General features: G+C 59.8%; 8 protein-coding genes across 8 annotated transcripts; all 8 read right to left on the reverse strand.

The window, feature by feature from the left end:
• Positions 1–1,287: 1,287 nt before the first annotated feature.
• On the reverse strand, positions 1,288–4,083 carry LMJF_35_3590 (putative DNA repair protein RAD2; the record flags this gene model as incomplete). The annotated part of the gene is made up of 1 exon (XM_003722705.1): positions 1,288–4,083. The coding sequence occupies one exon, from the start codon at positions 4,081–4,083 to the stop codon at positions 1,288–1,290; it is 2,796 nt and encodes a 931-aa protein (XP_003722753.1).
• A 780-nt stretch (positions 4,084–4,863) lies between these two features.
• On the reverse strand, positions 4,864–6,027 carry LMJF_35_3600 (conserved hypothetical protein; the record flags this gene model as incomplete). Its single annotated transcript, XM_003722706.1, has 1 exon — positions 4,864–6,027. The coding sequence occupies one exon, from the start codon at positions 6,025–6,027 to the stop codon at positions 4,864–4,866; it is 1,164 nt and encodes a 387-aa protein (XP_003722754.1).
• Positions 6,028–6,704: 677 nt separating this feature from the next.
• CYP7 (putative cyclophilin 7) lies at positions 6,705–7,448 on the reverse strand (the record flags this gene model as incomplete). The annotated part of the gene is made up of 1 exon (XM_003722707.1): positions 6,705–7,448. One exon carries the CDS (start codon positions 7,446–7,448, stop codon positions 6,705–6,707), a length of 744 nt encoding a protein of 247 aa, XP_003722755.1.
• A 2,667-nt stretch (positions 7,449–10,115) lies between these two features.
• On the reverse strand, positions 10,116–10,601 carry LMJF_35_3620 (putative iron-sulfur cluster assembly protein; the record flags this gene model as incomplete). Its single annotated transcript, XM_003722708.1, has 1 exon — positions 10,116–10,601. One exon carries the CDS (start codon positions 10,599–10,601, stop codon positions 10,116–10,118), a length of 486 nt encoding a protein of 161 aa, XP_003722756.1.
• Positions 10,602–11,320: 719 nt separating this feature from the next.
• On the reverse strand, positions 11,321–13,153 carry LMJF_35_3630 (conserved hypothetical protein; the record flags this gene model as incomplete). Its single annotated transcript, XM_003722709.1, has 1 exon — positions 11,321–13,153. One exon carries the CDS (start codon positions 13,151–13,153, stop codon positions 11,321–11,323), a length of 1,833 nt encoding a protein of 610 aa, XP_003722757.1.
• Positions 13,154–14,781: 1,628 nt separating this feature from the next.
• LMJF_35_3640 (conserved hypothetical protein) lies at positions 14,782–15,387 on the reverse strand (the record flags this gene model as incomplete). Its single annotated transcript, XM_003722710.1, has 1 exon — positions 14,782–15,387. The coding sequence occupies one exon, from the start codon at positions 15,385–15,387 to the stop codon at positions 14,782–14,784; it is 606 nt and encodes a 201-aa protein (XP_003722758.1).
• A 942-nt stretch (positions 15,388–16,329) lies between these two features.
• Positions 16,330–18,888, reverse strand: LMJF_35_3650 (conserved hypothetical protein; the record flags this gene model as incomplete). The annotated part of the gene is made up of 1 exon (XM_003722711.1): positions 16,330–18,888. The coding sequence occupies one exon, from the start codon at positions 18,886–18,888 to the stop codon at positions 16,330–16,332; it is 2,559 nt and encodes an 852-aa protein (XP_003722759.1).
• A 774-nt stretch (positions 18,889–19,662) lies between these two features.
• LMJF_35_3660 (conserved hypothetical protein) lies at positions 19,663–24,006 on the reverse strand (the record flags this gene model as incomplete). The annotated part of the gene is made up of 1 exon (XM_003722712.1): positions 19,663–24,006. One exon carries the CDS (start codon positions 24,004–24,006, stop codon positions 19,663–19,665), a length of 4,344 nt encoding a protein of 1,447 aa, XP_003722760.1.
• Positions 24,007–25,246: the final 1,240 nt, after the last annotated feature.

Genomic DNA, 25,246 nt, shown 5'->3' on the forward strand with positions numbered 1-25,246 from the left:
GAGCAGCAACGAAAATACAAGCAGACGATATTAAGATGCTCTCGGGCGAGCAGACACAAGAAGAGAAGCTAAGAAGAACGTCGACACACACGCACACGCAAGCGCGCAATGAAAAAAAAACGAAACGATAGGCAAAAGAAGACCAGGAGGGAACGCTCGCAATTCCTCCGTGTGCATGTGCGTGTGCGGATCTCTCTCTTTGTGCGTGTCTTGGAGGAGAGGAGAAGCAGGGCAGTACCCGTCACCTGCGCACTCTCGCGCCAGGGAGAGACGAAAGAGGGCGGAGAGTGCTGGAAAAGCACCAAAGAGCAATAAGGCGGCAAGAGATACACAGGGTGAAGGTCGGCGAACGCATTCGAGATGATCTCGACAGCACACAAAGTATCATCGCCATTTTGTTTGCGAAGATCGGGTGAGTAAAAGGAGTGAGGGCGGGGGAAAGAAGGCGGAGGTGACAGGGACACGAAGAGTGGCAAGGAGTCGATAAGGTGGAGTTGAGGAACCAAGCGCACAGGTAGAAAGCGCATTACGCAATGCAGCTTCCAGCGGGGTGGCAGCGTCAACGGGATAGCCGTGTGTGTTCTCACCGACTACAGCGCCAGAGACGATTTCGCCGGCGCACAACCTATCTGCGTCGCTTTGCCGACGCATCCGGGACACACCTTTTTCCGCTTCTTCGCCCAGCCAAGCACCTTTTCTCTGCCTTCCTTTCGGCGCGATTTGTTATCCTTGCATGACAGTCGCAGCTGCGAGCGTGGAGAGACGGATACAAGACAGCCGGGTGCAGGGAGGGAGGGAGGCAACGGCGCCGTGTGCACAGCCGCAGCACCTTTTAGCCAACTCGCATAGAGAGAGAGCGCACGTCTGAGTGCACGCATCAATACACAAGCTCATGCGCGTAGCATCGCACATTGGGCGTGGAGGAAAGGGGGGAGGGGTCACACAGATGCGCTGCGCCGCTACACGCTGCCAAAGGAAAAGGAGAGCAATAGAATGCGAGTAAGCAGTCACACGCGGGCCAGCGGTGGAGGTGCCACCGAAGAGAAGAAAAAAGAAAAAGCGTCCGGGCGTGAAGGAAGTTGGGCAGCTGTGCACACGGCGGATCGCGCACTAGCCCATGTCCAACGAGTGCCCTCCACTTTCCCCAGACATAACCCACTGCGGCGCCCAGAACGGGGGACGAGGCAAAGGACAAAAAAACAGCAGCTGGGTGCGCACAATGCACGAAGGAGTCCGCCAGAGCACAGAGCTTTCTTGACTGTGACTCGCCGTCGTTTGCATTGCGCTTCACTGCATCTGCTGCACAGCGCGCAGCTTGGCGAGGGCCGCGGCGTGCTTGGGAGGTTGCCTCTGAAATGCCCACCTGGCGCGCACTCGCTCCTGCACGCCATACTCTGTCAGCTGCCGCTGGCCAGCAGTCAGTGATGCACGCTCCTTCGCCGCCGTCTCTTCGCGCCGCAGGCACTCCTTGCGCGCGAGCTCGTATCTCTGCACGAGCCAAGGCGAGCTCAGTGCTCCAAGCGCCCCGGCGAATACGCGAATCCGCTGCCAGTCTGGTGGGAGCCACTGGAACGGGGTCGTGTCCAAATCGACTTTGGCATCGAAGAAGGCCTCTACGGCATGCGCTTCTGGAAAGCACGCGCGTTGCTCCAGCGTGCGCCACTGCGCCACGTGGACTTGGAGAAGCGCAAACTGCAGGATGGTCATGTGGTCATCTACCTCTTGCCACGAACGCGGAGGCCGCTGAACAAGCAGGGCCCAGCGCCGCAACAGGTGTAAGACCGCCGAGGAGGAGGCGGCGCCAGCCTCCGCACTTTCCGCGGTCGTCCAGGCCACGACTAGGGCCTCCAGCGCACCGACGAGACCAATGCCACAGACCCCCTCCGTGTAGTCGCACCCCAGAAGAGAGGCGAGTGCCACAAGCACGGTCTTCGTGATGCCACACGCTGACAGATGTGTCTGCTCGTAAGCGACGACATTCTTCGACTGCGCAAAAAAGCCGCGCAGCACTCTCGTCGCGCCATGCACCAGCACGTCGCTATCCTCCGTGAAAACGGCATCCACGAGGCCGCACCGAGCCAGGAACGCACACTGGGCATCTGCCTCTGCCGGGCTCAACACATACGGCACCCCGCAGCAGTCCAGCAGCTCAACCACGTTGAGTAGTTCAAAGGGGATGACGACACGGTGGGTCCGCGCGGCGCCTCCCCCATGAGGGGGTACGCCACCCAGCGAGCTTGCGCGGTCGGTGGACGAGCTGTGCACTTCAGCGCTCTTGCGGTGAGGTGCGCCTGCCACTTCCGAGATGGCGCCCTTCACAGCGTTTGGATGATGGGGTGCCGACACTGAAATAGTGCAGTTGCCCTTCTCACTCTCACCGTTCCTGCTGATTGAACCAACCATAGGCAGCGGCACCGGCGCTGTGCGACGCCGTGAAAACATCTCCACAGCCCTCACCGGCGCGTAGTCGTCTTCGTATTCATCTTCTTTTCCCACCGTAGTGGCATCGGTGCGCGGGGGCCCAGCAAAGGACGCAGTTACCATCTGAGCAGCTGCCGAGGACGATGAGTGTGGGTGGGACTCGCTCTCCTGCTCCTGCGGACGCAGAAGCTGGGCGAGATGCCGTCGCTGTGTGAACGGCTCCCACGCAAACTCGGAATCGTCCCTGTCATCGCCATCGCCGCCGTCGGTAAAGCCGTCCGCCTCCTCAGAGCTGCCGTCGCTGGGAAAAGCGGGGCTCTTGCTGCTGCGCGTACTGCTACTACCGGGATCAGTAGCAATGCCCTCATCTGCGCTCACAGATAGGGCAGCAGAGGATGATGATGATGATGATGGGATTACCGATGGTGTCCTCTCCGAAGCTGTAGTGGGGGGCATCAGCTCAGGCGGCGGTGTACACGTTGATTGGGACAGCGCATTCAGGAACCGCGTCATGTCTCCGCTATGCAGCACCGCTGTCGCCGCCGACGGCGAACAGGCAGACGACGGCAACCAAAGAGCTCCTTCCGGAGCGTCCGCGCGACCAGGGCCGCCTGCATTTTCCACCAGGACAACCTCTTCCACATCGCTACCCTCTTCACCGTCCGTTGAGGTGACGATGCAGCTGGTACTCGAGACCGCCTCGGCGTCGCTCTCGCTGTCACTGATGACGACACAGCCTGTCTCGTCTCTTTCTTGCGAATCTCCGGACACTAATACCACGGCGGCAGTGCAGTGTGGGTGCAGCGGCTGTAGGTGCCCTGAGGTAATCACACCGGCCACGGCATCAGAATTTTCGTCGACGGCACGGCGCGGTCCCATAAAGAGTGAGGTGCTGGTGCCCTGCAGGGCGTTCTGCAGGACACAGGCCTCATGCCGCGTGCGCTCCTCCAAAAGACCCTCCACATCCCTCAGGAAACTCTGCGTAATCGTCGCGGAAACGGCGTCAGGAGCGAGGCGGCGTTGTCTGAGGCAGTGCCGGCGGCAGTGCGGTCTTGGCAGCGGCAGCACCTCCTCTGAGGCCTCTCTGGGCCGCTTTCCACCATGAATGGCGCTGCCGCGTGCGCTGCTCGTCGCACCCAGCGCACGGTCTGTGCCACCACCTCGGGGTACCGTCTCGGAGAGACAGGTTCCTTCCGCAGCGCTGGCAGCCATCGAAGCCGCGGCCGCGTCTGAGTCTTTCTCCGCCTTCACAGCATTGTTCTCCGCGCATGCACCGCTCGACATGGCCGCCTTCAGATCCTCTACTTCCAACTCGCCAGCAGCGACCTGAGCCACTAGTATCTGGCGCGCCCTGCGCTTCACGAGAGCCTGCGCAGTCCTAGCCCGCTGCATTGTGCGACGGTGATGCTCCGCACCCTTCGACGACGATGCCGGGCCATCAAACACAAAGACGGGACGAATGCCGTAGAAGAGGAGTTTCAGTATGCGTGCCAGGAAGCCTTCGAGCACCTTGTGTTCCGTGTCCTCGCCCGGAGCGACGCGGGCGCGAAACTGTGCAATCCAGATGCTGGCGTCAATGGCCACACGCTTGCCCTTCAACTCATCTGGCTGCACAACCACACCGAAAGAATCCAGAAGTCGCCATAGGCCGTGAACACCCATGTTAGCCACACACACACACACACACACACACCTCGTCTCGTGGAGATGGACAGGGGTCTAACGAAGGAAATGAATACGACGTCACCCACGCACGTCGGCACGCGCGCAGAGAGGTCTGAAGATGCAAGTACACCAGAGATAGAATCCCTTTTCGGCAAACTGCCCACCGCTGAGCAGACAGAGTGCACCAAGAGCGACCGAAAGAGGTGCTTCTCCACCTTAAAGAAAGAGGGGAACCGAAGAGAGAATGAACTTGGCCACGTGTGCGTGTGTGTGGCGATCAGCAACGCGGAGGAAGACTCTCCGCAACACTGCGCAGTGTGGCTTGTTCCGTCGGAGAGTGTGTGAAGTGTGGTAACCACCGATACCACGGCTGTGCTCAATCACCCCCAAATATTATGTGGCGGCTGCGATCACGTCTGTGCGTGTGCATGTGGTACACGTTGACACCCACGTGCACCGCTCCCCTTTCCCTTGTTCCTTTTTGTTTATGAGCGTGGCCTATCCGATCGCATAAGAAGCAGTGGCAAACGCCAGCTCGATCGCGCAGATTGCCGGAAAGAAACGCGACAAACGACCGGCATTGTTCGCCCCACCCCCGCTTGCATGAACGCAAGCTTAGATAGAAAGGAGAGAAAGCAAGAAAACTTGCACAGGCACCGAATAAGAGAGAAAAACGACCGAGTGTCCCAGTCTTGTCACCCCCCTCCTCCTCTTTGTTGCATCATCACATCAGCCCGTGTTCGCCGTCGCAGCGCAGCGCAGCTGCCTCTCCGCGGCTTAGCTTCCGCTTTTCGTTCCTCTCCGCTCCCCCATGACGCTTCCAGTACGCAGTCGGAAGCGGCCTTGCACAAATCGGCGCGCAAACGACACATTCGTCTTACGGTTGATCACCTCGTTAGCGATGATGTCGAGCGCAACCACCTCAAAACCGGCACCCTCGAAGAGGGTGCGAACCTCCTCCAAGGCAAAGAAGTGACTGAGTGTCCCGTTGGTGCGCTCGTACGTGTTGGTGTTGCCGGTGCCGTCGCCTTCGCTACCGTCGCCGCGCCGCCGGTACGACGACGCCTGAAACCGGCGCTCCGCGTGATCACTAACGGCATAGTCGCGGAAGTACAGCACGCCTCCAGGGGACGCCATGCACCGGGCAATGCGGCGCAGGACGACAGCGTGTGAGGAGACTGGAATGGAGCAGAGAACAAAAACGAGGGACACAAATTCCGGCAACTCGCAGACTGGTAGCCTGCCCACCACCGCAGTGCTGTCACCATCTGCACCACCTGCTCCTGCAACGTCCGTGGAGGACGATGACGCCGTCGCGCCCCCTCCCGTCGGCGTGAAGAAGGGGCAGTCTGCCACCTCCGACTCGACCGGATTCAACACACACACGTGCACCTTGGCTGCTAGCGCCGGTGGCAGCACTGCTCGCTTCTCCTCTAAAAGCCCGATGGCGACGGACGAGATATCGAACCCGAAAAGCGCTCGCCACTGAGGAAGGTGACCGTACTGGGCAAAAACAGGAAGCATGGCATTGCCCACCCCACAGCCAGCCTCCATCCACGAAAACGAACGCGCAGGCGAGGCCGAGGCGGCGGACTTACTTGGCGCCGCCTCGTCTGTTGCGGATGTCCTCTCCGTCGCCGCGGCAGCGTCGATCGCCGCCCGCAGCTCATGAAACTCCCGCAGTATGTAGTGCCGATCCTTGAACCCGTTCACAGTATTATTACGGTAGTACATATCCCATTGGCGCTTGTGCAAGTCGGTGTGTTGGTTTACACGGTGCGCCTGCAGCTGGCCGCTGCTGTATGGGCGGTACTCGGAGACAAACGGCGGATAAGGCGGCGGCCTTGCCCGCTTGCGCTCGTGTAGAGCGTCATGCGTGCATGAAAAACTCGCGGCGCGTGACGGCTGCGTCGGTGCTTCTGAGTTTGTAGCGATAGACATGGGGAAGGGGTACGTAACCAGACGCGCCTACTTGCGAGTGCGTGTACGTGTACGTCGCCGATGCTGCTTGCGTGCGCGTTTGTTTTCCTTTGCCGCCCTCACAGCAGCACAGCTGCAGAGCGAACTCCTCCTTGTCTCTGTCCTCACTGCCCCCCTCTCCGTTCCCTAGTGCTGGGCGCGCCTTTCCTGTCCCCACGAGGGCCCATCCTTGTGGGACGTGCGGCCACGCAGCGAAGAACAACAACGAAGAAAGCGAGAGGTGCGATGAAGCGGGATGGCGGTGCGATGGAGAGAGGTGCGGTTGCGCAGGAAGCGCGATGGCAAAAGAGGGAAGGAGGGAAACCGGCCTCATCAAACTCATGGCCGCCCATGATCATAAACGCCAAGATGCGGATAAAGTTGCTCGTAAAGATGGGACGAAAGGGTAACCCGCCAGATGGCTGAGCGCTCCACAGCAATCTGGCAAGCAGCGCTGATTCGCTCGCGCAGCCGAAGCGGCCGGCCCTCAGAGATAGCCGAACTCAGATTGCGTGCGGAGGCGTGCGTTGTACAGTCAAAGTACTTATATATTCGTTTTCTTGAGAACTTGAAAAAGCAGCAGCCAGCATGGACGCCGAAGTCGGTCACCACGCGAGCCCTCGAGGCAGCTGAAGGGGGCGAACTACGTGCTGCTGCGACTACAGCTTCATCTTTCCCTCCGCGAAGGGATTGTAGAGAACGGTGGCGTTAGTGATGCGAGCGCGGGACGCGAGCTGAACAATGTTCTTTTCGTCGACCTTTGCGGAAGCGACCTCCAATGCCGTCAGCACGGCGTCTCCGCACTTGGGCGCCGCGTCGCCCACCGCGTCAGGCTCAGCCGTGGCTAAAGAGCTTCCGGCCACCTCCCCTTCTGTGGAACTTGCCACCTCTGCCACCACGGCGGCTTCAGAGGCCGAGTAGACACCGTTCAGGTCCACCACGCCGAAAGCAGTGTAAAAGCCATCGAACGATGATTGGGGACTGGTAGTCACGAAAAACTGAGAGGCGTTCGTGTCCGCCTTGGTGCCCTTGTGGGCCATGGAGAGGGTGCCGCGCTGTGCGTGCGTGGTAACACCAAAGCCCTCGTCGCGAAAGTACCGTCCCGGAAGGATGCCAGCGGCAGCTACAGACGCGGCCTCCGATGACACCGCATCACCATTGTCGTCGCCGTCAGCGGTATAGGCGACAGGGGGTAGCTTGGCAAAGATGGATTCGCCGCCTTTTCCGGTGTTCGTCGGATCACCAGTCTGCAGCAGAATGCCAGGGAAGTGCCGATAGAAGGTGCATCCGTCGTAGTAACCCGAGGCGCAGAGCGCGAGGAAGTTAAAGGAGGCCAGCGGGCATGTCTGATAATGGAGCAGCACCGGAAGGTCCCCTACGGTGGTGTGCAGGACGACGGCCATGATTCGCAGAGTTTTGCCTGAGAACAGCAAACCAGAAGGTAGCTGCCACCTCCTTTGCCGTGCCCCTGCCAAAGGAGAAAGCAGAGCGGCCCGTATGAGAGAAAGACAGACGCACCAGTGACCTTGGCGCGTTCAAGAGCGTGTGTACACTAAGGCCAAAATACGGGAGCCGTGTCACCAACACGCACACCTACCCGCGAACGCAAGTAAAGACAGAAGAGAGACAGATGCAGTAGAGGGGCCCGAATCAGTAAGCAACTAAGGCGGAGCAAGTACCCAAGAGGAGAGAGCTCTCGCTTTTGCTTCAACACGCCCGCCTCGTTGCTCGAAGCAGCGCAAGACACGCGCGTCACAGCAGTGCGCCGACTCAGTCACATGCGCACGGCCGCGGCCTCGAACTCTGCCCACCACCCGCCTCGCAGGTCGCACAGACGCCTCGCCATCCAGGACACGGCCGCCGACAGCAGTAGCGGTAAGCCGCTCGCACCTCGCCACGTCGTGGCCGCTGGGCCCTGTCGCCACCATCAGTGCCTCGGCATGGACAGGGATAGGGCAGTGGGGAGGGGGGGGGGTTCGGCACCCATACAGAGTGGGGGAAGGGGACTCGGACCCTGATAACACACGGGAAGGTATAGCCCGCCAACAGGGCCCGAAAGATCGAGGACAAAACCCGTGCGTTGCTTACATCGACGCACGGGGCACGAGCACCGCGATCAAGCAATGCCCTCTGATGAACACCTGAAAAGAGAGCACAAAACGCTCTCTTTCATGTGTAAAATGTGCGCAGGGATATTATTGGGCACATCGCTTGTGGGGAACAGATTACAACAAATACGACTAAAGACAACAAAAACGAAAAGAACACAGGGCCAAACACAAGCACAACGGGGCGCGGCCATCGAACCGCTCACGCAAGCGCTGGGGCTCTTTCTTGCTCTCTCTCTCTCTCCCTTGTTGCCACAACGGATTAAGGGGCTGTTCCGCATCTCCAGCTTCAACTCACGGCGTATTCCTCCGACCCTGTTATGTCTTTTATCCTTCGAGCTGCCGCAATTGTGCACGCGCAAAGGCAGAGAGGTGGACTACCATGCCTGCGCACCCGCGAACGTGGGTGGAAATCAGAAAAAGCGGAATATCAAGGAGAGAGCCACAGAAAAGGAGTCACCAGGGCAGCGCCATGACTGAGATCACAAGGCGACGGAGCGCGAGAGAAGGCAGTGACGTGAGTTTGAAAGCACGAGCAACACATGTAGAACAACTGGAAAGAAGAGAGGAAGCACCGCCTACCGCGACTCGAGGCTCATTACACGATGAGCCGGTTGTGCGAACGAGAGCTCATCCGCCGAGAGGAAGCAACGACGCCACAAGACATGAGGAGGGGAAGGAGAGAGAGGGAGAAGTCTTCTCATTGACGAAACCGGCAAAGGCACAGAGAGAAAAAAGCACCGAGTTAAGCACCGCACCATGTCACAGAACGCACAAGTTGTTTCCGCACGCGCTGTAAGACACACACATACACACCAGCGTCCTCTCCTCTTCCCCCACACCCTAACACCGACAAGAACATCTTTTCTGAAGAACACGACTCACGTCAACGCAACAGCACAGTGAAGCTGAAGGGGGGGGGGCTTCACACACATAGTCGCTCTCGTCCCGTGTTAGAACCTGCAGAGCTTAAGAATGAGAGGTACAGCTGAAGAGCGTCAGCACGCGAAAGTCTTTATCCGTCAAGCTCGCGATGCTCTTCAGCGCGGCCGACTGGCCTCACTGCCTCCCTGTCCGTTGGGTCGGCCCCCCTCTACGCATCCGCAACTGAGAGCTTCACAAACAAGTAACATGACGCGGGCCGCATGGCGCGACACCGTGCGCACAAAGCAAAACTCGATAGCAGCTATCACACATAACAAGGAAAGACAGACAATCGAAGCCACAGGAAAGAGGAGTGCACAGAACAACAGCTGCGCTGAAAGCAAAACTCGCAAAAAAAATAAAAAGTGAGATCGACAGCGACAGCAGAGAGGGCCAAGAGAGAGAGAGAAGCGCGCGGCAACGGTGCCCGGAGCAGGAGGGGAGGAAGAGGGAGGGGCTCTCACATCTGCCTACGACCACCTTGCACCGTGCGTGTGTGTCTGTGTGTTTTCAGTGCTGCAGTGCACAAGAGGGGGATAAAGGAGAGACGGTGGACACGTGCTTCATTTGGCTTCCCGCGTCCACACGCGACGGCACGGCACACGCTACACAGCCGAGAGGAGCAGCCCCTGGACAGCCGCGCAAGATGCAGGTGACGAAGAGAGGGAGAGGGGCAAAAAAGTTGTGTGTGTGTGTGTGTGTCAGTGGCGCTGGCCATCCAGGGTGGGGTCCGCGGCTACCACACATTGGCAGGCATGCCACAGCAGCAGCAGCAGCAGCACAGAATTACACGAAGAGGGGGGAAAGCGCAAGCGAGGGAGGGGTGGAGGGGAGAGGGAAGGAGTGCATGACAGGCGCAGGCGAAGCCCGCCCTACCGACACCCGTTGGCTACCATCTGCTCCCTAGCTCCATCTTATAAGGTGAGTTGGCCTTTGCACGCAAAGACACAAGCAACAGTAGCTGTTCTCGAAGCCGCTGTGCAGTGAGCGGGCGAACGCACGAACGCGGCAGTCTAAGCAGCAGCCACGCAGTTTCGCTTACTCCTGTTTCGCCTCCTCCTCCTTCCGCTTCGACACCTTGCTCTTCAGCGTTGGGTTCTTCGACAGGTAGTTCTCGACCGCAGCGTGGATCGTCTCCTCCGCCAACATGGAACAGTGCAGCTTTACCGGCGGCAGAGACAGCTCATGCGCAATATCCTTGTTCGTCAGCTTCAGCGCATCCGCGACAGTCTTGCCGCGGATCGCCTGCGAAGCGTACGACGACGCAGCTATTGCGCTCCCGCAGCCGAACGCCTTGAACTTGACGTCCTCGATCACAAGTGTATCTGGGTTTACCTTCACTTGCATTTGCGTCATATCGCCACACTCCGGTGCGCCGCGCAGCCCAGTACCCACGTTCGGGTCGTTCTTGTCCAGCTTGCCCACGTTGCGCGGGTTCTTGTAGTGGTCCTGCACCTTGTCGCTGTACAATGTGCGCACAGCAGCCAGCTGCGCAGCGCACGCAGCCGACGGCATCACAGCCATCTCGAAGCGAGAGAAGGCGCGCATTGCAGGCTAGGGCAAGGGTAAGGGGAAGGGAGGGTGTGTCAGGAGGTGAAATGACGAGTTGTGTGTATGTGTATGTGTGAGTGTGTGTGGGGGGGGGGGGTCAAAAAAGGAACAGTACGGGTAGACGTTCGTGCGCACACGTGAAGCCAGGCGCAGAAGATGTGTTTGTGTGTGTGAGAGCGAGGGAGTGGGTCGGTTCAGTCGACGGTTCTGCGGGAGTGGTGGTGGGTGGAGGGAGAAGTTGCAGGAAGACGGTGTTCGCCACAAGAGGAGTGTGAGAGAGGGGGGATGAGATGGGTGGCGAACAAGGGGGTGCTAAAGGACAGTAGGCATGCCAGAGGGGCGCCGTTGCGACCGCACACCGATCAAACACGCATTCACACGCCACAAGCTCAGCTTGTACGGTGGCGAGACGAGAGAAAGCACGCAACAACGGAGATTTGGCGTCTTGCTGCTGCCACCACCCATACTTTCATACGTATTCCTTGAGCATTCAGTACCGCAGCGACACAAAAAGACACAACCACAGAGAAACACGCCCACACCACCGTCAACGGTGAAGGGAAGGGCGGCGGGGCGGTGGCGCGGGAACGACGACACAGGGTATCACAAGAGCCGGGCTCGCACAAAACAAACACCCCCCCCGCCGCCGCCAGCTCGCCTCTCTCTCACGACGGCACACACGGGTGCCGGCTCTACTGCTGAGGCTTCTCAGCAACGGAAGCGGCAGTCGGGACCTGCACAGTTGTGATCGGCGTGGGAGAATTGACAAACCGCCGCACCGCTACAACTTGTGGGGATTCCACACTAGCGGCTGCGTTATCCAGCGGTATATCAACAGGGTTGCTGATGGCGCGAGTACGAGCAGCACCAGTTTCTGTCTCCTCCAGTATCGCGGTGTTGTCAGCGTGAGGCTTCAGGTTTTCCCACTTGATATACCGTAGAAGGATGTAGATGTACACAGGCGTCCCCACCACGGCGACGCCAGTGAACGGCCCAATCCACAGCGCCTTGATGCCGATCTTAAAGTGGAAGAACAGAAGGAAGCTCAGCGGGACCCCCACCGCGCAGAACGCCACGGTGATGATAACCGCGCCGAGTTTTTGCAGCTCACACCCACGCAGAGCACCCATCACAGTGCTCTGGAAAACGTCGACGAAGTGGTACGGCATCACTACATACATCAGCTCCCTGTAAATGGCTGCTACCGCGTCCACCTCCTCTGCCTGGACAAAAAACGACGGAATAAAGGGTTGCAGGAGAAGGCACAGCACGACATCAACAGTGGCAATGCCCAGCACAACAGCCAGTGCGATAAAAGCAATGCGCCGCGCAAGAAGCGGCTTGCCCTCGCCGATGGCGTTGCCGACGAACACAGACGTCAATATCATCACACCGGAACCCATGGCCCACATAATACCAAAGACCTGCAGAGTGATCGTGTACGCACCGAGCTCCGCAGCCGTTCCGTAGCCACTGGCAAGCGCATTCACTTCAAGGGCAACCCACTCGCTGAGCATCATGCCCATAGAAGGCAGGGCAATTTTGACGAGGCTGTTAACGTTCTGCGCGCAGCGGATGTCCCACCCACCCCATGTCAGCTTGTCACGACCGGTGTACCGTAGGTAGAAGACGAGTCCTGCAACGATGCCGGTCATCATTATCAGCCACGCAATCGGCGAGCCTGCAAAGCCGAAGAGCTTCACAAAGATCAACTGCAGAATGGGATTGGCAACGGCAGCGGAAAAGAGCGCAACGGGCAACGGCTTCGTCAGGTGCTGGCACGAATAGTACCGCTGGATAAGCTGAAACGCCATGGCTGCAGGAATTCCGAATACTGCCCAGCGACACCACTTGCCTGTGTAGTGCACTACGGCGGCGCTCTCGCCAGCAATAGTGAGCAGCGCATCAGCAAAGCACAAGACGAACCCTAGCGGCACGCAAGCCACCATGAGAATAATGGACATGCGCTGAGCGTAGATGCCGTATATATGAAGTGTGCAAGGCACCTGCGGCTCCACCGTGGTGCCCGTCCGCTCAGCCTCCGTCTGTGCCTGCGCCAGCCGCTTTTTCTCCTGCTGAAAGTGGCCAAAGCTGTGCGACAGTACCGTCTCCAGTGCGCCGCACAGCCCAGCACCGAACGCGAATCCAGTGGCGTTCACCAGCCCCAGAGCAAGGGATACGCCGCCCATGGCCTCGAGGCCCAGCAGCCGTCCAATCACCATGATAATGACGAGGTTCAGCGAGAATTGCGCCAGCGACGAAAGGGTGAGCGGGTAGCCCAAAAAAAAGAACTTCTTCACAATATCCATGGTTGAGAGGTCTGCGCTCATGCCAAGCCCCGCCTCCTCGCCATCAGTAGTCGACGGCGTACCGTCTTCTGGGCGGCGACTCGTGCTCGCGATGGCCTGAGCGATGGACTCGACATCGGCCGGCACACAGCGGCCAGAGGTCGAGATGTGCGAGGCGAAGGACAGGTTGTCGATCGCCACACCGTTCTCGGAGTCGACGTACGAATGTGTAGACATGATTGGGTCGATGTATGAGTGTGCGTTACGCTACCTGAATCGCCACAAAGAAACCAGAAGAGGGAGAAAGACGGGGTGGAGAGTAAAGAGTGCGGCAGGAAGAATCTAAAGGAGCACCACTCTTCAACAACGATTGTCTCCCGCTTAGTCCTGCGAGAACTTCAAACAACAACAGCCAATGAATAGTAATAATGAAGCCACCCGTGAACGAGCGCACACACAAGCAAAAATTCCAGAAATATTGGCAGAGACGGCGGAAAACAAAGCACAAAGAAAGAGAGAGAGAGCGAATCAAGAAGGAAACCAAGGTAGGGATGGCAGAGGAGACTTTGTGCAGATAAAATACGGCGGGCGATGGAGATACAGGGAGACAGTAAGACACGCACACACAGACAATATGGTGAGAGTGTTCGATAGACAAATCTTGAACAGCAAAACAAGATAGTAAAATGAAATGTGAAAAAAAAAAAACTGTGCCGGATAGACACACGCACATACACACACCGACAGACAGACACGAATACCACGACACTTGATGGCACAGAGCTGAGGATGCAAACAAGTCGCCCAGGGGAAAGGGGAAAAGAAAAAAAAATGGCAAGAACGAAAGGCTAGACAATGTTCCACTCAAGCGCACCCACAAGATGGAGTTCGGTCACGAACAGCAAAGGGAGACACCCGCTAACCAACGGAGAACCGCAAACGAAAGCACACAACACACATACGCTGTTTCGACAACACGCTGCTCACGGCGATCGATAAGCTTCGACGGCTTCAAAAAACAAAACAAAACAACAAAAGGGGGGAGAGAGAAAACGCGCTCAGCACTACAAAACAAAAGCGTGCCGGACTTTGCGCTGGTCGGAGCGTACGGGGAACGAGGAAGGGTTGGAATTACAGGGGAGAGGAGGAAGAGAAGGCGAGAGATGTCGGAGGTGCAAGGAGTCGAAGACACATGACAGATACTCGAGATGATTTGCCGTCTTGAAACGAAACGCTGCTCGGCAACCTCTGGGCTTTCTGAACTGGTGGTGGTAGGCGTTAGAAGATCACCTCGAACGCCTTCTTCATCGCGTGCTCTATGTGTGTGTGTGTGTGTGTGTGTGTGTTTGAATGTGCGCGTCCACTAAGACCATAAGAGAAGGGCACATGAGGCGGTGGAAGTGATGAAAGGTATCGAAGTGAGGAGCAGCAGCAGCAGCAGCGGCACGGCACCTTGAACAAAACGAGAGCGTGCGCGACCAGTTATATGAGGACGTTCGAATCCCAGACCATCACAGATGCCAGTCGTTGAGGCCAGAGGCAGTCGCAGATGCATTCCGTACGCCATGCCCCAGCACAGCCGGCCCCATCCGCCGCGCGCGCACTCTACGACCCACACACACAGAGGCGGCAGCGTGCCCTACGTCCCTCATTAACTACACATGCCTTCTTTGATCGATTGTGCATTACCGGGCGGGCATCCGTCCGTTACTCGCTGTTAGGAGACACGCTTGCCCGCGTGCAATCGGTAAGGTGGGGAGGGACACCTCACGACTCTATGCCCCTCCCCAACGCAGCAGCAGCAGGATGTACACACGCTCCATGCCTTGCAACACATTTTCCCCCTCACCACAACAACCCATCAGTCAGTCTATCTCCACGATGCGCCGGCGCGTCGACGGCGCATCGTCCTCGCTCGAGTCCTCCCCCATCAAGTCGTCCGCGTCCATCACGACCACGCCGTCGTCGCCATCGTCGCTGCTCGGCACGTGCGCCGCCGCGTGCGACGCGCCGCGGCAGCCGCCCGGCGCCGGCGCGGACGGCGAAAGCGCACTCAGCAGGTTCAGCATAGCCTGCGCCTGCTCTGCCTTACGCCGCTGGAGCTCCTCTTGGTTTGCCGCTGTCGGTAGCACAAGCCCGTCGAGGGATGATATTCCGCGCTGCTCTGCGGCCACCTCCGCCTCCTCCAGCACGCCGGCGACAACGCTCAGCTGCAGGGTAGGCCCCTCGTCCGCCAGTGATAGCTCCTCCGCGCCGCTGCTGTTGCCACTGCCCGTCTGCATACACTCCGGCTCCATCCGCACTGCAGGTTCCCGTGACGCCCTGGCGAGAAACTGCTCGATCTGCGCTGTTGTCCCACGCAGCGACCCCGCGTCGGCGCCCTCGACCGTGCGCGGCCGCTGCAGCAGGCTCGCCACGCGGTACGCTGCCGCGCACTCACACGTGTGCAGCCGCTCAGTAGCGCGGCTCATGTTTATTGGTTCCCCAGACGGGTAACAACACGCTGCTGCAGCGCGACCCCGCGTGGGAGCAACAAAGAATACCCAGGATCACTGGCGCTGACCGCCTGTGCGGGAAAACGGCGGTGGATGGAAAGAGAGAGGAAGATGGTGAAGTGAGCCAGCAGACAGCCTGAAAGAGCCAGGGGCATCGCATTGGTAGGGCCATAGCGCGAGGCGCCCCTGCAGGCGGGTGGTGGCGCACCCATCACACGGCTGCGTGCAGAGCACACGACATGGGTGCAAAGTCATCGCCGTTACTTTGAGCGGTCCTTCGCCATCTTTTTTGTTTCCTTTTTGCGGTTTGTGAATCAAAAATGTTCACGGGGCTGCGGGGGAAAGAAGGGTGCTGTGTACAATGAAAGGCACCCGCACGCACGCAGAAGGAGTGGAAAGCTGGAAAGGACATCGTTTTTTGGGAGGGGGGAGGGATGAGTTAGGTGATGCATGGCAGCCGGAGGCCACAAGATGGAGGCACAGAAGGGGCGATCGAGGCAAGAGGAACAAAGGCTGCCAAAGTCGATGCACGGCACCGTCATCCTCGCACATCCCTCCCCTCCTCCCAACACACACACACACACACAAACAAGCGCGCACACCTCGCTGGAGTGGCACTTGCGGCGAGTGAGCCGACTCGCATGAAAGACGCAAACAAGGTACAGCCCACCGAAGAGCGCTGCGGGAGGACAAGACCCACGATAAAGAGAGCCGCGGGGCACATTGGGAGCGTCATCGCTTTGTGGAATGTCAAAGCGACGAGCGCAAGAGAAACGCCGCGAGAGGAACGGGCAGCGGCGACCACAAACAGGTCCAGCCAAACGCACTAAGAGACCGGTGACAGACGCGGGACCGAAGGACGAGAAGATGCGAACGAACTCACACACTCATTATCTACTACCGTTCATGCGGAGCCGTTCAATGTGCTCCTCGCAGACTACGCAAGTACCTCTTCCACTTGCCCACGTACCTCTCTGCATCCGTCGAGTTGGTCGCCTCCAATATGAGCGCGTGCGTCTGCGTCGCAATACAGATCATCTTGGAAAGATCGCGAAACCGCTCCCGCTGCGCAGCGTTGAGGAGCAGCAGGGGCTCTTCGTTGCCTCTTGATACCCGCTCTACCTCAGCTACTGGCATTGCTCTGCAGTAATCCGCGCCGAAGAAGCGCTGGGCCCGCTCGAAGCTGCGCACCCCGACCGACACGGAGTCGGCACCAGAACAGCAGCGCTCCGCTCTAGCGCTGTCGTCAGGGGCTTTGCGCTGCTGCAGGAGGCTCGCTTCCTTCATGCGCTGGTCGAACCGTGCAGCTGGTACCGTAACGACGCAGTCCTCATCAAGGGTAAGGAAAACGTACGTCGCGGCTCCGTCCGCGCCAGCACCGTCTTTGTCGCTGCTACGAGGTGACGATACCCGTACCGGATACTTGAGAAACATGTGTGGCTGTGCAATCACTGACAAGAGCGGGGGAATCGCAGGTGCATAGGCGGCACCAACGTAACGAGAGCGGTGAGCCAGCGAGGACGAGGAATATCGGCGACGACCGACAGATCGGGTCAGGCCGCAATGGCGATTGCCGCGTGGTTGCCCGGACATTGGCGTGGCAGCCGAGTCGCGACGCTCTCGAGAGCGGGAGCGACTGCCCTTTGCGTTCATGTTCCGCCTCCACAGGGGTGACACGCCGCGGTACATAATGCGCGGCGTCAGTGATGGAGTGCAACACCCGTACCAGTGTAACAGGTAGATGTCCAGCGCAGAGGATGGAGATTTCAGTCGACTACACGGTGAGGAGCAGCCGCTGCCGTGCGCACGAGACACCGTGGTGCTGTCCACGTGAATTGGCTCGTAGGCGGAAGAGACGGGTGACAGAGTACAACCCGCTGTCGAGGCCTGTGCAAGAGCTGCTGCTTCTGATGACGGCAGTGCCGCCGGAGCTGTGGCACCTCTACGTGTAAGCGAAGGAGATCGACCTCGTGGAGGGTTTTGCAGGGGTACTTGCCGCAGGCACAAACGCGGCGACACCGGGCGCTGCCCCAGCGGCTGCGTTGAAGAGGTACGAGCCGCAGCAGTGGGCACCACCGCGGCGGTGGCAGGGGTTAAGAAAGCGGGATGCCAGGCGACGCCTGCGGAGCTGTTGAACTCGACGTGCTCTCGCGGCAACGCGCTCGACGACAGCGTGGCGACTGTCTCAGCTGCTGGTGTCTCCTTCTCCTTCGGCGATGCAGCAGAGGCGGCTGCAAGCGTCTGAGGAGAAACGCCCGCCTCCCTCTCCGCCGCATCCCCGCTGATAGAAGCCGTGGAAGCGTGTGACGCAGTGGAGACAGACGCGGTCCTGGAACACAGATCAGTGCCGCTTCCGAGAAGCGCGCACAAAGAGGGAGGAGCCGCGATCCGCCTCGATGCAGCTGCAGGTGCGCCAAGCAGGTTTGCACTTCCATTCACAGCAGCCGTAGATGACACAGGACTTTTCATTGGCAAAGACACAGACAGCGCCGAGGTGGAAGTCGGCCTCTGCGCTTGCGCAAGATGCCTACGACCACTGTCCTTGACCGGTGCAATTGGTCGCGGCGGGGAAGCTGTCGACACACCCGAAGGCATCGGCCTCTCTATGGAAGGGATAACGTCGGTGCGCGCGGGTGCCGAATTGCATTGAAGCGATAACGAGGATGTCCCCGTGACCGCGGCAGCCGCAGCAGTAGCGGCATCACAAGCGAGCATGAGGCCGGATGGCGGAAGTACTGCCACTGGGTGCCTTGTGCTGTCAGCCCTTGATGTGCCAAGCGCCAGCTGCTGCGGACGCAGAAGCAGCTGGGAGGTCCTCAAGTCAGTCACAGACGGCTCGATGGCAGACGGTGATGACTGGGACATGCAACCTCGCAGACGACAAGATGGTCGTCCGGCTCTGACAGAACACGGCGAAGAGGGGGTGAAGAGCAGCATTCGTTGCAGCTCTGTCACGCCACTTACTTCCTGTGAGCGTTCCGGGGCCGGTGCGACAAGGGAGTCGGCCAGGCATGCGGCCGCATCACAACACGGATGTGCGCTCTCCGGATCAGGGTGAAAGCTTGGTGCCGCTGCTACTGGAGCGTTAGTTGATCGGAGGTGGAGCCGCTGATCGTCGGTAAGGCGGTAAAGGGCACGCCACCACTCATCGCAAGCCACAGCGCTTGGCGCGGTCAAGTACAGCACACGATACGTCCCCGGAACACCAAAGAGCTCCTGTCGCAGTCGGAGCTGGCGCGGTCCGATCTTTTCGATTTCGACGAGGGAGGACACAGTAGCGTACACCAGCGGCGCAGCGCTGGCAGAGGCGGAGCTGCGCCCGGTCAAGACTGTGGGTGTGAGCTCGGTGAGGAGGGCCGGATAGGTTCGAGCCTGCTGCAACGCGCCGGTAGAAGAAGTGTAAGAGGCGTCCAGTTGGGAGGCGGTGGATGGCTGCATCACAGTCCACTCCATCAAACCCGTGAGCCCCACTAGCATCCACTCATCGAAGCGTATCACCATCGGAGAGCACGATCGACGCACCGTCTCTGTGTGACGACGATGAGCAGGAGGGGAGGGAGGGCGAGATTCTAAAGCGTTCGGGTGGGATTTGTGCTGCCAGAGAACAAGCGCATGCAAAGGCCAAAGGGGGGGGGTAGCGAAATAGGACCGGAGGTGGTGCAGAGAGCCCCCCTCCCCTCCCCTTCCCCCCTCCACACACAAAGACACAAAAGGGGGGACACAGGTAAGCAGAAAAAAGGGAAGGGCAGCGATTGAGGAGCACTAGGCCAGCACGGCACTCACCGCGTCGAGAGCACAGTCAGCTGTAAAACAAAGATAAGCTGCCCGTGGTCGTCTGCTCTTCGTTCCTTTTCCAGAGAGAGAATGTGTGTGGGTGTGGGCGTGTGTGTCTGTGCCTGTCAAGTAGAGCGTCCACCGTTGAGTACGAGCGGCCGCAGCACCAAAGACTTCGGGCATGAGGTGCAAACCTGCACGCGCACTCGCATGTAGATGCACATACGCGAGCAGATGCGGAGTGCCGATGCGCACAATCAAGCCGCCTCATCCCTCCCCTCCTCGCATCCCCCCCCCTCCCCACCTCGTTCACTTTCTCTATCGTTGTCGCGCGTGTGTGGGTGCGAACAAAAACCTTCGCTGATGAGCGCAAAAACGCTCCAGCGCTTCTGCGTTTCTGCCTGCGCCTCGTTTTCGCCGGCCGTTGATGGACACACTGCGGCCCGTGGGGGTGACGGGGAGGGGGTAAGGGCAGATTCAACATCGCAACAGCCTTGCCTCCATCCTACCGCGCTGGCCGAGCTCGGCAGTGTAGTGCACAAGTAATCCCTCTTTCAGTGTGTTTGCCTTCAGCAGGGCCTCATCTACGAAGATGCGATCTTGTGGACGGGTGGTGCCGCTGGGCTGAATGAAAGCGCAGCGATCCTGCACCTCGCACACTGTTCCTCTCGCATCGGCGACGTCGGCGATGTGGTTGAGGCAGAGCGGGCACCGTGCTTCGATGTAGACGAGCCCGCACAGGGGGCACTTGGCGGGGCTGAAGGGAATCTCGTCGCCTCGGACCGGCTCAGCCGTATCAGCGGAGCTGGCGGCGAGGGTGTCCAGCAGGGAAGCGTTTGATGCCCCACAGAACAGCGCATCGGATAAGCTCGGCGATAGTGTCTGTCCATTGCCCTTCAAATTTAGCAGCCCTACACAATGTCCCTCTGCGTCTCCGCGCCGCTTCCCTGTTGCCAGCCCGTTGATTTGGTGCGTTGCCTCGCCGCGGGGGTCGAGTTCTCCGGCGCCTGCAGCAGCGAGTGAGTGGAATCCATCGTTACCATGTGCGTCGTCCGTCAACGCTCCGTCGCCAGCAGAATCCCAGTGAGGTAGCATCGCCGTACTCCACGCTGCTCGCTCAGCGCCGCAGTGCATACAGTAGCGCTCAAACTGGACATTAGCCCGATCGCACGCGTGACACTCCCAGCAGGTCGAGACGAGCAGGTCCTGCATCACTGGCCGCAAGGCGAGGCAGCGGCCACACACATAGCGGCACACGTCTGAGTTGCTGTTCGATGAGCCACACTCCCCACACAGCCACAAGCCACTGTCCTCCAAAAAAGGACACAGAGTAGGTGGGTGGGTGCCGAGACACTCGTGGCACACCTCGACAGGGGTGAAGTGACCCTGCGCGCTGCGGCTGAAGGCATCCTGGGAGCCTGTCACCGCCACCCCACACGCACAGTCGACATGCGTAAGGATGTCCTTCAAGAGGGCAGAGAGACGGCGCGCCGTGAGGGATGCAGAGAGCCACTGGCGCAGTGTGTCGACGGCTCGCCCCAGGAGCGTGACAACGTCCATGCGCACGGATAGCCAAGCATCACCGTCCATGTTGCACCACTCGCGCCGCAGGCAGGACAGCGTCCTCTCTATGGTCGGGCGCCTCTGAAGATATGCCCGAGTACTCGCGCCGACTGTAATCGCTGCAGAGCCGAGAGAGACGCCGCTATCAGATGCCGAAGTCTTCGGTGTCACCCGCACAAGCGCTGTCGGCATAGCGTGGGTCGATCTCTCCGTGAGCAGCGATTCTCTGGCACAGCATTCGTCAAGCACTTCGCATGTGTGAAGCAGCGTGAAAGCAGTCCAGTACCGTTGTGCGCTGTCACTGTCGCATTTTTGCGGCTGCGGTACCAGTTCCACGTAAGCGGCACAGTAGGGGCAGACGGCGCTACCCGCGTAGCGAGCCGGTAAGCTCGCGCCGCACCGGCCACAGACGCGCGAAGGTAGCAAGTACAGGCCCTCCTCCTCACAGTTTGCCGCGCATTTGCTGCAGTGCTGCTGGTGGAGCGGCGCCGTGCCGTCCCGCACTTGCATGTGGTGACAGTGGAGGCACCAGTGGTACACTTGGCACTGCTGTTGGTTCGGCACCGCCTCGGGGGACGTGGGGCTGGAGTGACCACTAGCAGCGGACACTCGCTCCGGCATACGCGTGGCCTCTGCGGAGTCACCGCGGTGAACGAAAGGATCCGCGGTGCTGCCGCAGCCCCGACACAACATCGCGAACGGGTTCACTTCCTCGTGACCGCAGTGGCGGCACACGCGCGGTACGTTCACTGGTCCCCGGCACACAGCCTGCGGGAGACACTCCACCTGCGGGCATGAGGGGCAAATGCGCTCCAGCGAGCTGCGCCGCTGATGGCAGCCTGTGCATACCCACACGAGGCTGTGCCGCGCGGCATGGTCCATCTTGAAGCGGCCGCACTCGTGACAGACACCGACGGCGGCCATGTACGCGGCTGCTCTCCGTGTGGCAGCTGCGGCAGCACCGCGTCTCTGGTCTTTGTCGCAACCACGGCTAAAACAGCACCCGCACTCCAGTGATGTGGACGCCGCCGAGCCCTCAGATTCGGTGGCTTCTGCGGCGGCGTGCTGCTGGATGCACGGCCCTGTTGGCTCTCCGCAACGGAAGCACAGCAACGTCTGCCTAGCTGGATTGCGGGCCCCGCAGTCTCGACATTGCCACGCCGTGCGGGCCACCGCCCCGGCCAACGACGCCTTGTTCAGCAGCGTCTGACCACAGCTGCAGCACTGGCGCAGCCGTTCGTCCTGCGCGTAGCCGCAGGCACCACACAGCACATGGCTGTATCGAAGCGCTGAGCACACACAGTAGTTGTAGCGATCGCTGTTCAGTCGGCCGCAAGTGGCGCACTTCCACAGCTGACACGACGGGGAAAGGTGGGTTGCGCGATTCCAAATGGCGTCGGCGTCAACGCGCCAGAGGGCGGCGAGATGATCAAACGTGGCATGTGAGCCGAAGTCTCTGGTGTAGCACAGGGCGTAGTAGGCGAGAAACGGCGTGTTGTGCGTTGAGGCGTCCACTCGGCACAGCAGCTCGTGCAGACAGAGACTCACCTCCATACTCGCTCGGAGAGTCGAGACGAGAGCAGCTGTCAGCGGCACCGCGTAGTCGCGTAGCTGCAGCGCTGTTTCAACAAGCTCGAAAATTATGTCTGCGTTGAGCTCGTCACCAATGTAGCACAAGGTCGCGCGGAAGACCGGGATGACGCGCTCCAGGATCTCGTGAGGAGGCGCACTAGGCACCTTGCTCGCGTTCTCCCGTGCGTGCCTCTGTTGCCTCCCGATATCGCGCACGCGATCGCACACGCCAGCCAGCACGCACTCCACGTAGTAGCTAATAAACAACCCCGCATTGTGAAACCCGACAAGGGCCGCGTATAATCTCTTCACGTCGGCAACGCTGCCCTCCTGTCCCACCAACCGACTCACGGCTGCCATAGACTCCGTGGCGGATGGTGGCACCGATAGCCACCCTTCCGGACGGGAGGCGCCGAGGGCCTCCAGAGCAACCACGGCCCCATGTACGTCGCGCAGCAGCACCTGCGACACGACGGAGTGCGGCGTCTCACAGAGTTCGGGGTCAGACGTAGTCGTCATCGTCGGCTGAGGCGCTTTGTAGAGAGAACGCACGACATGTGGGTAGCCGAGTGCGTTCAGCGTGGCAGTGACGTACGACATCGTTGTCTCCATCTGCTTCGAGTCAGGGCCGGTGCTCAGCACTGTGCTGTGGGCGTGCAGGAGCGCCTCGACCGCTCCTTTGTTTGCCACAGGCGAGAGGTATGTCGCCAGTGAGACACCGCGCTGGGTGACGTGGGTGACGCACGCCCCACAGTGCGCGAGGAAGCGCTGTGCCACCACCGCTGAGGCAAGCCCCTCCTCGCGGAAGTATTCGTAGGCGGCCAACAGAACGGTGAAGGGTGCCTGCTTGAGGGCTTTCATGGCGAGTACGGCGCAATCGTGGCGAGTGCGGTCGTCCATGTGGCGTGGAATTTGACACAGACAGCATTGCTGAATCTGGAGGCGTGCCACGAGAGTAACGGCAGACGCGCTGCCTGCCCTACCTTTTCGTCTGTCACTCGCGGAGCCGGAAAGAACCTGCACGATCTGCTGCAGAGAAAGCTTGATCGCCCTATCGCTCATGCAGGGATGCCACCGACAGCCGCCATGCAAGTCCTCCTCTGCTTGTGATGCGTAGAGGACAGTGGCTGCACCCCTGAACGCCGCTCCACCGTCGCCCGCCGAGCTATCCATGCGACGAGTGCGCACCTGGCATGCCTGCACCACCGCGCACAGCAGCGCTGGCGATGACGCCTCTACTACGCGTCGCACCATCAACTCCATCTCAGATGACGACGAAACAAGACGGGAGCTCTTCCTCAGCGCGCAGCTCTGCACCAGCGACGCCATCCACTGCGCAACTGTTCCTGCCGCCTCGGCGTCCGGCCACGAAGCAAGCTGGCAGACGCAGTCCAGAAGCGTCTCATCCCATCTGCCGTTGGCGAGCAAGGCTGCCGACAGCGGCGTTCTATTGTCGGTCGAGACGCTGACGTGGATTTTGTTGCACAGGAGTCTTGCAAAAGGATGCATGTAGCTCCGCCAGAGAGCCGTCTCCGCCGGCACCTCTGCCGGCGGTGCAAGAGACTCTGACGCGGCTGCGGAGCCGGCAGCATTCTGCAGTTCACTCAACAGTGCCAATGCTCGCGCATGCTGCTCCGTTGACGAGGACGCAGCTGCTCCGGAGACTGTGGACGCGAAGCTGCACATCTCTTCCGCAAAAAGACGCGGGCAGGAAGCAGCGATGTGGTTACGTCGCAGTCGTGTGGCCATCGACGCTACTGCGGTGGACAAGCAGAGCGGCGTGGAGGTACGCAGCGCCTCCTCGAGCGACTCACGCGGCGAAAGCACACGCGGAGATAAAAACGGACGCGACTGCGCCGCTGCTCTCGGCCGTCCGTGACCTATAAACACTGGCCGTGCCTCACGGCAGGGAATGGACGCATAGCTCGCCGATGCGTAGGTGCGGCGCATCGGCGAGAAGGCCTCATAAGGATCGCGGCAAACTCGACGCGCTGCCCGCCACTTGAGAGTGGCACCTCTTGCACACCTCGCGGCTTTTGGAGACCAGCGGAGCGCCGCCAACGTCGGTGCCGCGGCTTCTCTCGGTTTCATTCGTCACCCCCTCTGCTGACCAGCAACGGCATCCGAGAATCACATGAATCAATACAAAGGGAAACGATAGGAGGAAGCAGGGCCGCGCAAGGGAGAGGAAGAAGAGGTGCGCAAAGAAGCGTATTAGTGATCGCAGCGTTACACACACACACACACACACACACGAGCAGACGATGTGAGCCGATTCGGTGTGAAACACGAAGAGACCTCTTTGGTGGCCTTGATTGGTGCAGAAAGGCGGTGGTACACAACGATGCGTGTTTCATCCGTTGCCGTTGCTTCGCCTTGTTGCCACTCACCCCCCCCTTCAAGAAAGAAGGAGGGGCTCTCTATGTGGCCACCCGCACGACAATAGAGGGAGCGTGAGGCGGGGAGAGAACGAGGCGCAAAGGGCGTAGGTCGACAGCAGGAACACACTTACGCATACGCGTACACTCAACGATGCCCTTTTCACCGACAAGAGACGAACACGAAAAACGAAATAACCGCGAACGCAAAGTCGAGTGGTGGTCAACGGAGTGCGCCAGCTCCCGTGTAGGAGAGGCGGAGCTGATGAGGCGGAAGCTGGAGGGCGATGGCCGTCCGCGAGCTTGCGATGAAACGCCCGTTCCGCGCAGGGCAAGCAAGAGGAGAAAGGAGGCGAGGCAGACGTGTGAGAGGTAGACAAGTCAACGCGAAGCCAAGGAGGAATGGCGAAAACAAAAAGACGCGGGAGGCCCGGGAAAGCGTTCAAGTTTACACGCACCGAGCAGCGTCAGCAGAGTCCATTCAGACCGCTTTCAACGCACCATCAATTGGTGAAGAGCACATATCGACGTGACCGAGTGTGAAAGTG

Source organism: Leishmania major, chromosome 35, assembly GCF_000002725.2.
Source record: "Leishmania major strain Friedlin complete genome, chromosome 35".
NCBI classification, from domain to species: domain Eukaryota; phylum Euglenozoa; class Kinetoplastea; order Trypanosomatida; family Trypanosomatidae; genus Leishmania; species Leishmania major.